The sequence below is a fragment of the Centroberyx gerrardi genome, chromosome 20 (genome assembly GCF_048128805.1).
Source record: "Centroberyx gerrardi isolate f3 chromosome 20, fCenGer3.hap1.cur.20231027, whole genome shotgun sequence".
Lineage (NCBI taxonomy): Eukaryota > Metazoa > Chordata > Actinopteri > Beryciformes > Berycidae > Centroberyx > Centroberyx gerrardi.
Window position 1 is genome coordinate 22,508,909 of NC_136016.1, and position 14,971 is coordinate 22,523,879.

At 41.3% G+C, this 14,971-nt stretch overlaps 1 protein-coding gene across 3 annotated transcripts in view; it reads right to left on the bottom strand.

The window, feature by feature from the left end:
* mapk8b (mitogen-activated protein kinase 8b) overlaps window positions 1–9,275 on the bottom strand; it is a 31,556-nt gene extending 22,281 nt beyond the window's left edge. For 2 of the 3 annotated variants that reach the window (XM_071899378.2, XM_078290790.1), the window contains exons 1-2: window positions 9,027–9,175; window positions 1,477–1,659 (exon numbers count right to left, since the gene is read on the bottom strand). In XM_071899378.2, coding sequence (XP_071755479.2) covers window positions 1,477–1,598 — 122 coding nt within the window. In that variant the 5' untranslated portion in view covers window positions 1,599–1,659; window positions 9,027–9,175. Of the gene's footprint in view, window positions 1–1,476; window positions 1,660–9,026; window positions 9,176–9,260 lie in introns of those variants that run through there. The other variant, XM_071899379.2, reaches the window with a different exon arrangement.
* Window positions 9,276–14,971: the final 5,696 nt, after the last annotated feature.

Genomic DNA, 14,971 nt, shown 5'->3' on the forward strand with positions numbered 1-14,971 from the left:
ATAACCTCCCTTCAACTCTTATTTCTTTTTGTAGCTCTTCTCTGTCTTACATGATCATCTTCGTCCACCTCCAATATGATGGATATGATGCAGTTTATTTGATTATATTTGATCAATACTACACCGGTTGTCTATGAAGTCTCTTATTATTCTTATTATATTGGGTGCCAGAGGTTTAGTGTCTCTTGATGGTCTAAATGCTTTTCCAGCCTGCCAAGAATAAAATTCTGGGGATTTTTTTTTTTTTTTTCAAAATTAAAAAATAATGAGTATCGGCACAAAACCTCAGCTATCAGCAGCTTCAGTCCAAAAGTGTCCGCCTTTCAAAAAACCTAAAACTTGACTGACACACTGCTGTAGGTGCAGGACAAAAACGTAACAGAAGCTCACATACTGTACATTACAGTGCAGACAAGATCTATGTATGCATCTGTCATACAAGTACTGTGAGACAGATACACAAAGAAAACAAATGCACAGCACAATTGTCAGTGTATCATGACATAAATATTCAAATAAGAGCCATTCTTGAACTTCAACAAACACCGATCCTGGAAAAGACCCAAGATTGATTCTGGGTTTCAGATCCAAAATCACCCCTCTTCCCCCAAATCTAAAAACCTTCTACAGGAAAAACCGTGCACCGATTATTACAATACATAAATCCCACTGTACCATGATAGTGAGTGAACGAGAAACCCAAGAAATACTTTGACACTGACACAGACATCTAATCACATCAACTTGGCAGCAGCTGAAAACTGAACTCTGACAGTTTTGACGTCAGCAGGAAAGTTACATCCTGTTTCTCCCCTCTCTGACTGATTGACTGATGGATTGATAGGCTGATGGATTGATTGATTTTTATTCATTCCAGCGTCATCCACCCAAGGTGCCCAGCCAACATGAGCTTATAAGACACATCCATACATGGAGCTGTACACTGTTTATAATTTATATCGTGATTTTAGCTTTTCATAATATCAGAATTCTGTAATATTGAAAGATTCAACTTCATTTCATTTCTTTCAGCACACGCACTGTAGTTGAAAATATTCAGGATGGTGATATAAGATGTGAAAAGCGTCTTAAAACAATTTAGTTTCCCAAATCATCAAGATGAAAAATCGCATTATCTATCAAAATAATGATAATTGGGATTGTGATTTCAGCTATAGCTGTGCCAGGCACCATGCTGCAATTTGTGTTTCAAAAACATATTCTTAAAAAACTCTGGTATCATATAAACAAAGCATATCACCGGTTCTTTCCAAGCTTATGTGTGCAACATACATTAGTCTCCACCTTTTTCTGAATAAGTCTTTCATAATCATCTAACCAACAGAAATGAGAGGAAATGGAAGTCATTTTGCTATACAGTACACTTCTCAGCTCCTCGTTTAAAAGAGACAATAAAACACAAGATGAATTTTATCATCATTCCAGTTTTCCACTTTCTCAGCTCCTCAGACTCACCAGACGATTCCCTGTGCTCCGGATCCGATGGGTCTGAGGTTCTGGTAGCGCTTTAAAACCGTAAACGTTGAGTCGCCGACGTCTAAACTGTAGTACTCCTTTTCACGCTTATTCCGATTCATGGTGAAGTCTTGGACAGGCGCCGCGTTTTGGGCATCCAAGTGGAGTTTTTCCTCTCAAGACCTGCAGGAAGAGAGAAGAGGAGACAGAAGAGAGTGTGAATCTTACTGAAATAAAATATAATTCTGCATGAAGGATTTACAAAACACTACACATGCCTTTTAAGAAATAAGCTCAATATCTCTAAAGTCAAAGGGTCCAGTCTGTAAAAAGTCTTGTGATTTTGTCAACCATGGACTTAAGTGAACTATTTTTGTCAACATATGGTAATTTCTTTCATTTCCGTGTTAGAAAGCATTACGTAAGGGTAGATGTCACTTTCTCTCGAATACATTTTGGAACAAAAATCTTCAGATTGTGCCAGTGCAGAACCTGACTGTCAACTGAGATAATTTCTTCAGCATTGTGGGTAAATACTATCCAACATGGTGGGTAAACAGGCGCTCCCGGTTTGGTACCCAGCATCAAAGCGAGCGTTTGGGATGGAGGCCAACGAAACAGTCAGACTGCTCAGGTCGTGAAGCTGTCAATCAAACCGGCCCACACTGCAGGCCGCCTGGCTCCAAAAAGCCTTACTTACTCCCTGCTGCAGTCAGTTAATACAGTTAAGCTCTATTCGTGCAGGACTAGTATTACGTGGGGGCTCGTAATTAATGAATTAACCCCCAACCTCTGCCTTTCCTGAAACGCATTCGCACAGGATAATGAAATTTGCTGAAATCACCAGCGCCCCCAAATACGATTATACAAGGTTGAGATTTTACAATTCATCACTTCCTGACTTAGCAAAAGCAAAACTTGAGTTCATGCCATAAATGCATTAAAAATCTTCCTGTATAGATTCCACTACTGCCTCCGTTTTTCATGACAGGACGAAGACAGAAATTGTGCATCTAGAAGAGGATATTTGTCAGATTTTGCAGATTTGTACAGGATTAAAATCACCAATTATCTCTGTAATTATTACAAGTCAATGGACATCCTCAGGTAATGTCCATTGTAATTAGTCCAATGTTAATAGAGCTTTAGACGCAATTACACTGTGATAGCAGCAATAGCAGTAGTAATAGTTTGACTAGCTGGGTTTCTATCCAAGTACTTGGATGCAAATTATGTGTCGAATTAGAAAAACTGAATGGAAACAGCAAAATTTGATCAAATTTCCTCATTATCAGAAAAAAGTTTTTACGCTTGCTTCATGTGTAAAAACATGAAAATGCTTTTGTTGAGAGCAGATAAATGTTTTTGTCATTGAAGAAAACCATGCAATAAATAGCCATGGAAATGAATTTGTTGAAGAAATGATGGTGTAGGCTTGGCATTCATTGCAATTTGTAAGTGAGTTTTGAAAGCCAGAAATCTCAGCAGCTGGCCAAGTAATAGTTGAGTCATCGGTATTGATCCTACAACCCTATCAACCCCCTATAGATATATAATAGTAATTTTGTGCAGTGGGGCAGTAAAAAAATCTTACTTACTGCCCCTTTAACCCAATAAAAACACACAGCCTTGAGCTTAACACTGACACAGGATGAGAAATAACTGTTGAATATCAGGATATAAAAAAAACCAATCATGCTTCCAATCCTCAAGTGAGATTCATCAACAGTAAAGACGACTGAAACCGAGGACAAGCCACTGAAATACATCATAACCCTCCAGAACTGTGTACGCTGTGTATATAAAACCCAAAGATCGGAGAAATGGAGTGACGAGCCAGGCGGAGAGAGATGAGAGAGGAAGCTGAGGTCTCATGTTGAGTACGAAGACGATGAATCATTAGTCAAATTTGGAGCATTGCGCTGAGGAGGTTGCCTTTGCGATGATAGCTGTACGTTCCACGGACCGTGACCTGACCTCTATAATGCTCCAGCTACTACTGCCCACTCTTCTTCCTCCTCCTCCTCCTCCTCTTCCCCTTCAGTCTCATTTAGCCGACGAGCCTTTCTTTCTCTCTCTGCTGCACTCATCACTCTATTCTTGGGATGCAGCCATTCTTCTATCCCTTGCTCTTTTCCTCCCTTCGCTTTCTTTTCATCGAGACCACCTCAGTCAAGTCCGAGTCGATTTCAAGACCAGGTCCGGGTCCAAAGGGGGTCAAGACCAAGTCACGACCAAGACCAGAGTAAACAGAGTCGTAGTCAAGGCAATAAACGGTGTAGGCTATATGTCTTCCGAAATGTAAAAATAACACAAGCGTAATTCTAGCTATTTTCAACTTGGACCCTACTTTCCCATCTCTTTCCATTATACTGATTGATTCTGACCAAAACTGTCAACAGTCCTAACGAGCCAATGGACACTTAAAGAAATAAATTAATTGACCTCAAAAGCACCTACAGCATGACGTTTTGAGGACAATGAACACTGATTGCTCGCTCTGTAATGAGGCAGAAATGTTTGTTAAAAAGATGTAAATGAAAATGATCTAAAGTGATGTCTTTCTCGTTGCTATAGCACCTTGGCCGTCGCTTTAGCACTTCCTTGTTTACTCTTTGCCAGCCGGCTGCGGCTTCCTGTCTACACGCGCAGCTGTGTAAAGCAGTGCAAAGTAAATAGTGAAAGTTGTCAAGGATAAACTGAAAATTAAATATTTCTGGAGTTTGCACTGTATTGGAGAGCCGCAAACGCAGGCAAGCAAGATGTAAGTAGCTCTATAGTGAGGCAATTGACGAGACTTTGGGCAGAACTGATTGGTATGATGGAAAACGATGGAAAAATAGGTGGAAAATGGACAGACTTTTGCTTTGACGAGATTCTTAGGGATCAACAGAGATGTCGATCTATCTGCAGGAGCTTTGCACTAAACCCTTCAACATCCAGCTAATTACTGTGCAGGATTTGATCGAATCAATACGTAGACGTTTGAAGACCAAGATTTTGAAGATCCTATACACAGGTGCAGTTCCTAAAATTGTGTGTAATGCTGGGGAGAAAATAAACGTAGGTGGACCAGGTCAAGAAAAATGTGTCTTTGAAGATGTTTAGACAGGCAGGAAAAAGCGGAGTCAACATCCAACAGTGGCCGAGATCAAATCAAGTCCAAAATGTCAGATAAAAGAAGTCGAGTCCAGACTCAAGTCGTACAGATCTGTCTCCTCGCCGGTCTCCTCCTAACAGATTTTCCCCCCTGCATCTTCTCCTCTCCTCTCCTTCCGTTTCATCCTTCCTGCTTCTTCTCATCTTCCTCTCCCCTCTCTTCTTCTGCTCGACTCTGATCACAACATTTCCCTCTCCCTCCCGGCGGAGAGCCTTGTCAACAGTCTGCAGCTGAGCCACGAGACGCAGAGACACAGAGACAGATGCGAGGAGGAGCACAAAAGAGCCGGGACTCACTTCTTTTCTTAATCAGTGAGGAGGTGGAGAGACTGGCAAAATATTTAATAAAGAGACACACACACACACACACACACAAAGGCAGGACACACCAACCTGCACTTTTCTGCAAGATAAGTCTAAGGGCAAAAAGATCGCAAGACAGTTAAGTGAAGTCAGTCACCTCAGCTCCTGGCCTGTATTCTGTTTACTGCGGCTCGTTAGCGGTGAATTAGAAACATTATTAAAAGATCTATAGAGGAGCTCCTTGCAAGCCAAAGGCAATGAAGCCAATAAGAATTCTCCATTTTCAACTATCCAATAAAGTAAAATCTTTAAAAAATAAAGCAAGTGCCTTTTAAAACAGTGATTTAAAAGATGCGATACTGAATTAGCAAGCCTGGTTTCCTCATATAGAACATTTGCGTCGCAGATAAGTTCATGATAGGTAAGCAGATGGTTCAAGTTCGATGACATTGCTCCTGACTTATAGGAATTGAAGCTTATTCTACTGTTGCACTTACTGCACACACAGAAAAATAATGGTTCTTAACTGGTTCGTTAAAAAAGGAACCAGTTAAAGGAAGCATCACCTAGTAAAGAACTGCTTTAGTGGATGGTTCCTCATGTTCCTCGTACGGATCTTTGGGTATTAAAAGGTTCTTAGATGGTGGGCGATGGCATAAATTTGGGAAATAACCATATCCCTCCATGATCCGGAGGTGGATGATTAACTGCCTACTTGCCTATATACATATATTGTGCAATTGCAAATGAGCCAATAAAAGGGCAATTAAAAAAAAACACACTGCAGGTGTCTAAGCAAAGGAGTACAGAAATGTTTCTTTAATAAAGAGCCTTGGTCTGAAAGGTCGTAGATAGATGGTAGAAATAAGTAGTAAGTAGGTAGATGGAGAAATGCGTCAGCTAAATGCCTAAAAAGTAAAAATGTCATGCAAACATAAAGTCCTATTTACCACCAATGATCTAGTCAGGCCTGAGTGTTGAGTCTCTCTGATAGCCTTGATATGTTTTGTTCTCACTTGTCCTCCATATCTAGAACGTCACATCAAACCAAATACCAAAATGTTTCAGCTTGATGTCGCCTTGCTTATCGGTAAGCGTCCACACCTCACAGAACATCACTTAAAACCTTTCCTGAATCGTTTGGCCCCACACTTCAGCTCGACATACACCCAATCCACCAAGCGGCACACATTTCAGTAAAATGTCAACTTGATTTGCACTGCTCCCCACCAACCCCTCACGGTGTATTTGAGTGACAAAGGACCCAGGAATAACATGTGAACCACTTACAAAACTTTAAATTAAAAAAGTGCCGTTTGGTGGATCAAATGTGTGCCACACTGGAGAGCGGGGCCCTAAAGGAATCGGAAAAGCTCTAAAGTCAAGTTCTACAAGGTAAGTGTATTTGCTGATAAGTGCGGTAAATCTGCCAAAGATGCAGCTTAGATGTCGGCGTGCGGTTTGACATGATTTTCTCTCACATCCAAAGACAGAACAGCACATATCAGAGTGGCTCTGAGACTGGAGGATCTGTAGCGGGATGTGAAAACGGGGCTGAGCGATGTGACAGAGTGTGTCAGGCTGTCAACCCAATTCAACCGTTAGGATGCAGGGGATCGTGCATGCATGGCCCTGCATCACACGGCTATACAGCTAGGGCTCCACGCAAATGAATGAATGAATGAATGAGAGCTGTAGGCTTCGAATGTGCTCTGTATGATAATAGCATGTGCTCTGTGTGTGTGTGTGTGTGTGTGTACTGTACATGCACATAAAAAACAAGAGGCCTACAGCTACACTTTATCTTTCTGACCATGGGAAACCATCAGGGCTCAATCAAGTCCCAGTCAAATCTACTGATAACCCTTCAGCAAAACTCCTGCCATAACATAACATCCATACATACTATATACATAAAGAGGCTTTGCAGTCAGTGTGTCACAAATCTCCCAGCAACCACGGCTGGTGCCATCATGGAGGTCCAATGGAGAACTGGTTGGACACAAATAACGGCTAAATATACAACAACCAAACAGGTAAAAGAGAGCTAGCTGAGTCAGCTTGTTGTGGTGTGGCTGTAGATCCATTCAGTAACGTTCTCAGTAAAAGTGAATAGTGTGATAAGGTGGATTTGGTTACTGTGACACAGTAAACTGTCTTGTCTTTAGCCCTAGTCTCTACTCCAAAACACTCTGAGTTGTAGCTTGAGAAGAGTCAGCTCAGTTAACCTGAACAAACTGTTAGCTAGCTAACTAGCCAGCAAACACACTGATGTTAATGTGAACACGCTAACGCTAGCTGCTACTAGATACGTTAGCTAGTGTGCTAATCAGATCTGTTAACAAGAAGACCATGATGGTTAGCTGACCAGACACTATGGTTAGCTAGCTAACAAGCTGACATTATCTAAACACTAAATCAATCAGATGGATCGGTGATGAAATGATCAGTTCAACACAAAATTAACCATGTCTATTCACTTCTGCTGAAACGGCCAAGTTGTAGCCTACAATCAATGCAATTAGCTGTGCAGCCGTTGTTGCCCAAGAGTTGAGGACCTCCAATATGGCCGCCAGAGGGTGAGTTACCTGAAAGCTCTCTGAAGCGATGGAGGTTTGCATCCAAAGCGCTTCACAGTACCAAGAGAGGACACAGTTTTAGCATGGAAGTGAGTGAGATACAAACCTCCAACCCTGACCGTCAGCACCCTGTTCTACCCATTGATCTTCACAGGGAATCGAACTGTTAACCCTGCCAGTATTAGTGCCACGCTCTGCCAACAGCACCTCCTGACATTAATGTGTGATTTTCAGGCAGGACTCATCCTCCCGTCTGTCCGGACCACCTTTAGCTTTTGGTGCAGGAATCAGATTTCTTGGACCTTTCGGGCGACCACTTGCTGTTTTCTTGGCAGGTTGTTCAGAAAAAAAAACCCCGCTAGCAATATGCAGCACAGTCTGGGAGCCGCACCACCGAATATCACTGAAACCACGGCTTGGGGAGATAATACAGAGAGAGAGAGGATTCATGCATTGGACACACACACACACACACACACACACACACACACACACTGCAATCTGTGTGACATACCCAGCCTAACCCACCTTTGATCAGGTGTGGAGAGAGCATGCTTAGCATAGATGATGATCCTGATAAACCAGGCTAAGGTATTTCATTATTGGTGATTTTATGGACTATGAAACTTCACATCAGATCACCTGAGTCAATAAACTATCCTACATTATCTTTAAGGTAGATGCTAACGTCCATTTTATTGCTGCAACAAAGATAAACCAAACAGCAACATGCATCATGTCAAGTTGCCAACCATCAATCTGCAGGCCAGTCAAGCATTAATATTAGTATTCACATCACTAGCCACATGCTTTAGGATTGTCTACCACATATACAGAAGCACTGCAACCTAACTCTATGGCCAAATATTGATATCCCATCCGCTCAGTGATGTTAATGAATTCACAAAGATGCTGCTACAGTGTAATAACCGGTGTAGTGAATGGCAAACCCACCTCTAATCAGTTTACCCTCTTTTTTTAATTGCAGGAATAGAGTTTACCCACCTTTTGAAGCTTTATTATATCATTTCACAGCAGTAAATAGTATCACACTCATGCGAGCTGTATGAAAACAGGCTCGTTTAAAGGGAGGGAAAGCATGAATACACGCGTTTCCGAGCTGATAATTGATTTTTGTTTATATTGGTGGCTGCTATTTCCTTATGGAGACCACCGACTGGAGGTCAAACAGCTAGCACACCTTTTTATTTACCCCCTACATGACTGGCAACACCAGCAGGCTCACAGTTTGACCATGTAACCAGTGCTAATATCTGTCTAGCACTGACATGGATACAGTAGCGTTAGTCTGCTTCCCATGTTAGCCTCAGTCTGGTTGCTTTCCAGCAGTTAGGCCGGACCTGTCCAGCCTGCTGTGGTGGTAACCGTGTAAATTATGGCAACACCTATTTACTGTAATCTGTGCGACCCATATGTGACTGATACCATCCCCCCACGGCTGACAATAACATGTCTTACAGGGGAAAAAAATCCATATATCGAGCTCACCCCTCTCCGATTAATTCCAACAGTGTCGACCCGCAGTCGCCGTTTGCTCCCTGGAAACACACAACCTGAATGTTTTGGAGGAAAAAAAAAGCTGCTATTTATTCCGTATTCCTCCGGATAAGCACTCCCGTTCCCCCCGTACACTAGCAGGCCCGGATCACCGCAAAATACATGTGTACTACGTAACCTAATCTTTGTGCTTCCGTGACACAAGCAGTTTCTGCCATTTCATACCGATGTCGTCGAAACCTTGCGATGTTTCCTCCGCTGCACAATGAGAACTGGGGGCGCGTTCAAGACCGCCTGCGCGTTCCGTGCAGCGTTACGGAAGCTCGGACAGGAGAGGTTTCGCAACGGTTTAGAACGGAGCTGCACATGCTGGGAACTAACACACACTGAACTTATATTTCAGAGTGTTTTTACAGATATGTCGCAAAATATACATATATAATACAAATATATACATTTTTATAGGAAGGTGGCATTGATTCGAAGTCTATTCTGGACATTAGAAGTGTATTTTCCTACTTGTTGTTGACAACATACTGTGTACCTGCAAAATATATTCTGGCCACTCAAATGTATATTATTTGTTTAAATGTACATATATTTTTTTATTATATATTTATGAATTTATTTATTATATTATTTATTTTAATTGACCTTATTACACTAATTACTTATATATTTATTTTCTTTTATTATTTATTTATTTATATATAACTAATCACTTTTTTTTAATCTTGTGACATAAATATTTGCAGCGTCTAGGCGTCCTCCACTAATTAATAAACAGCCTGAAAAGAGAAAATTATATTCATTATTAGGTGTTAAAGTTGACCATCGTTAAGTCACAAGCAGGCATCACTTTAAATGTTCTTGTACAAGTCGATGTTATTCTTCAATAGACATGAGCCGCAGGACAGAGAAAACTTGGTAAGAGCATCATGAGTTTGATTTCTATAATCAGTTTCAACTTCAATAAATTCAATCATTCCATACAAATTCAGAAAACAGAATTTAAATTCAGTCGTCCGCTGGAACAAATCTCATCACTTTCAATCTAAGTCATTTACACAAACACAAGATCTCAAGTCTCTTTAGAAACCTTTTCAAGTCATCAAAGTACAAGTCAGAGTCGAGTCCCAAGTCACCAGAACCCAAGTCAAGTCTCAAGTCTTCTCTTCATGCATCAAGTCAAGTATCAAGCAGTTAAAAGTGTGACTCGAGTCTGACTCGACTCCAAGTCATGTGACTGGAGTCTTCCCCTCTGATAGGAAAGGTAGTAAGCCTGTAACACTCGTATTAAGCAATCAGTTGGCAGTCAGCTGCTTATTACACTGTGTAAGGTAGTAGTAGAAAGTGGGACAGTTGGTGGTAGAAACGTCAGATTAACACAATGAAGCCTACAATGGATTGGTGGTTTGCTCTCCCATCTGCCGTTAACTCGCCCTGCTGATCCAATTAAGTTCTTAAGGCCCGGGTCTAAAAATAGGAGAAAATGACAGAAAACACAGTAACGACACGTCATTAGTTGTTGAGCGCGGAGGAAATGATGTTATGGAGCTAATTTGCCTTTTCTGTGGTGCCCAGTGATCTCATACGAGGAAATCAGGGCGGATGAAAAGCTGCGATGAGAGAAAGTGAGACCTGGAGGAGCGAGAGGCCGGAGGAATGGAGGGAAACGCATGAGAGGAAGGATTAGGGCCGAGCGGCGAGATCCGAGGGAACTTCAGAGGAATCTCTGCAGAGATCGAATGAAATAAGGTAGGAAGCGTAAAGTGGTTTCATTAAGACTGTTTCTTTAAGAACAATGGGGAAAATGAAACAGGTTTGTGTTTTGAATCTGCACGTTACACCAGCTGTAGGCCTGGAGATGTTTTATCAGACCCTGCTGTTAGGCCTCCTGTTGTAATACGCTGCAATGTTCCTCTGCACTGGTGACATGATGTTACAGCTCATTTCCTTGGACTTACTGTAAGATTCACTGTAAACCTGTAAATGTTTCTGCCACTGGATGTAGTGTGAGGGCAAGTGGCTCTGACTGAGGCCCACTTCTGTTAACTGTCATATATTTTAACTAATAAAATGGTAATAGGGGAAATTGGCACATTCTGCATGACTAGAATTTCTTGATTGATTGAATGAATGCAGGAAGGAAGGAAAGAGTAAATTAATGAATGAATGAAAACAGGTAATAGGTAATAGTGCTGTGTGTGTGTGTGTGTGTGTGTGTAAAGTGGGGTTGAGGTCATGTATAAGTTTGTCGTTCAGCCAAGCCCCATCTTCACTCCTTCAGTGTTTCAAAGTGAAACTTTGCAACTACTGAGTTGAGTCTGATGCTAATAAATCTTGTAAGACCAGTAACTCCATTTAGAACATTTAGTGAGAAACAAACAGTCTAACAAGACTACAGACTAACAAGATTCATCAAGTAGCAAATCATTTTTCTCAGTCAAAAAACTAAATTCTGATCGAGTCTAATGACAGTGACGTCAAGGGAAAACATAAAGGAGCATTTCAACTAAATGGAACGTATTATACATAAGAAACTATAATAATCAACACATATGACTATAGCACAAATTAACTATTCACTATCACTAGTATTTCAATTGACACTATTCTCATTAGTTCACATATGTCAATCACAAAATCACTTGCACCTTTAAATTGGGCACTTATGCAATAAATTAGTTTTTCTGAACTAAAGAGACTTTTTTTTGTCCTGATCTTTTATTTGCAGTGCACAGAATTATTTCCTATTTTTGTTAATTTTAAAATATATAAATCGCAAAATATGTCTCAAAACATCTTTTCTTTTAGAATGGCTCGTATACACTCTGGAAGCTGCATTTGTTTCCTGATAGTTTGCAGGTTTGAATCCAGGAAAGTGAATGAACAGCACTCTTCCCTTCCCACCCTTGAGCAAGGCACCTCACCCCCCGACAGTGTGTCCGTCCCGTACGTCTCTCTGAGGTGAACGGAGGGTGTAGCTGTGCGTGTGAAGCAGGATGTTGCTCAAAAAAAACAGTCTACAGCTTTCCCTGGATAAATAAAAGTATTTTATTGCGTAGGCCCGAAGTTTTCTTTTGCTTTTCCCTAACTGAGTGAGTGAACATCTGTTTGTGGGCCCAGCTCGCCTCTGAAATGGCTGTCAGATGCTCCGTCTGCAGGGAGTGGCAGTGGTATTTATCATTCTGATACAATAACTCATACTGGGTGAAGAGCACAGTGATGCCATGGGTTTTCATTATGTGGTGGGAAAAACATTTTTTGAGGCAAGTTAGTGTTTATAAGGTTTTTTCCTATACGCCTTTGTTTCTCTTCTGTTTTTTTATCATGGTACTTTGTCAGTTTTTATCACTTTGCGTCTATGTTTAAAGGTGCAGTGTGTAGCATTTTTAAACATCTATATATCATTGTCAAATTTATTGTGATACCTTGGTATATTTACCGTAAACAAATGAGTCCATGGTGCAGACGATTGGTCGCCTCTATCTCGCACCACTGGTGTTTCTCCACATTAAGACTACATTTCCCATAAACCCTGTTGGTTCCTGTCTTGAAGACAATCTTTGCTTCTTCAGTCTTTGTCTTCCCTGAAGAGGATCAAACATGTTGGAAGTGATTTCTCCATCTTCCTTTCCCTCCTTCCACCATCTGCTGCCAGAAACTCTTTCAGCTTCAGCTCCGTTTGCTCTGGAAGAACAGAACCTCTTCCTGTTTTGTGCCGTAAAGCGATCCAGCAGATTTCCCTCCAGATCCACCAGGTGGAGAAACTATGGAGGATGCAGAGTAGAGGCTGGTAGAGGCTGACAGGCTGACCGCTGATGCTCTGGTTTGTTTACAGTAATCATGCTAATGTCTCAAAATTAATGTGGTGATGATTTATTGATGTTATGTTAGCACCTTTAATCACTTTATTAATTACAACTACCCAAAGCAACACACTGGAGCACTCAATACATCTAGCACATTTATTGGACTGATTCAACTGTTTCAACTATGTGTCTTCTTCAGAGGAAGATATCATCTTGCCTAATAATGATAATAATACTAATAATATATTTATACCATTGAGACATACTGATGAGCCTCAGGTAATGATTTTTAATGAAAAGTTTGAGAAGCGCTGAGAAGAAGTGGCGGATTTGTTTCCACTTAGATCTAATTCCTCTAAACCCTCCTGTCTGTCTGAACTCTGAACTCTTCCTCTAAACCTCCTGTCTGTCTGAACTCTGACCTCTGTCCTCTAAACCTCCTGGCTGTCTGATTCACCGCTCTGTGACACCCGTCCTTCACCTCATGCTGCTCCGCCCACTTTGCGGTCTTCCGGTTCGAACGCAGTTGTAATCGTCCTTCCGGTTAAACACCGGTTAGCTTGTCTGCTTCCTCGTCAATATGGAAACAACAGAGGTGGGGACTCGAGTCACATGACTTGGACTCGAGTCACAATTTGAATTGCTTGAGACTTGACTTGATGCATGAAGAGAAGACTTGAGACTTGACTTGACTTGGGTTCTGGTGACTTGGGACTTGACTCTGACTTGTACTTTGATGACTTGAAAAGGTTTCTAAAGTCTTGACTTGAGATCTTGTGTTTGTGTAAATGACTTAGATTGAAAGTGATGAGATTTGTTCCAGCGGACGACTGAATTTAAATTCTGTTTTCTGAATTTGTATGGAATGATTGAATTTATTGAAGTTGAAACTGATTATAGAAATCAAACTCATGATGCTCTTACCAAGTTTTTATCCTATTAAAACCATATTGCATTGAAAAGTCCTAGATATTTAGTTTTCTTTAAGATATTAAATTGATACTGGACTCTTGATTTGTTCTGACTTGACTTGCTGTTCTACATTTAGACTTGAGACTTGACTTGAGACTTGTGCCTCAAGACTTGAGACTGAGCAAAGTTGACTTGGTCACACCTCTGGGAAACAATGAATGAAATTTTGTACTGTCCACAGAAGCGTACACCATAAACAAAGCAGTTGTAATCTCAGTTCCGCTCTAAAACGGAAGTGAGATTACAAGATGGAGGAAGCGATGGCTGCCTCTGTCATCCGGTTTGTTAAGATATGAAATGTCTTCCCCTATACATGACACCATAAGCCATTTTCCTACTTGCCAACTCGCCCTCCAGTTTATAAACATATCATGAATAACCCATGGAAGGAATTCTTCTTCTTCATGGATAACTGGCCAATCGTGACGTCACCTCCAGATGTTTCCAGCAGCTACAGTGGAGTTTGATATGAGAAAATGTTCCAGGATGTAAAACATCAGCGGTAAACGTCAGGTTTTGGTGTCAGTCCCTCAGAATCAAAGAGCGAGGGCTTCTTTCTAGAGCCGCCATTTTGCACCGAGAGACGTTCAACAATCATACAGGGAGAAATCCATCGTAGAAGAGGAGAGAGACCAGTTTCTCCACCCACAGGAGCAGGAGAGAGACCAGAATGCACTGCAGCAGAGAGACAGGTTGTGTTCTGAGTAAGGGACACGAGTCTCACTTTTCTTGACTGGATAAACTCTCGCTCTGGAATCAAAATCGCTATCTCCACCGACCCACAGCTGAATGCAACAAGTTAACGCCCGCTCTCTGGGGTTTGTCGAAAGGCATTCTGGGAAATGTAGGAAAGTAGAAGTAGAAGTAGAGGTAGACGAAGCAGGATGATTGAGACCCAGCATTCACATGCTATTGGTAGTATTTATACAATAAGTCAGATTTCTGTTAAATTAAATAGGAACTTCCGACTTCAGATTTTAGGAATTTAGCTGACGCTCCTATTCAAAGTGACGTAGACCAGTGGTTCTCAACGTGGGGTCCGGGGACCACTAGGGGTCCTTGAGGGGGTTCCAGGGGGTCCCCAGCAAATTGATGAATTGTTAAACTTCATCATTATTTAATTTACAAGAAGTTAACACAGTTAGAGAA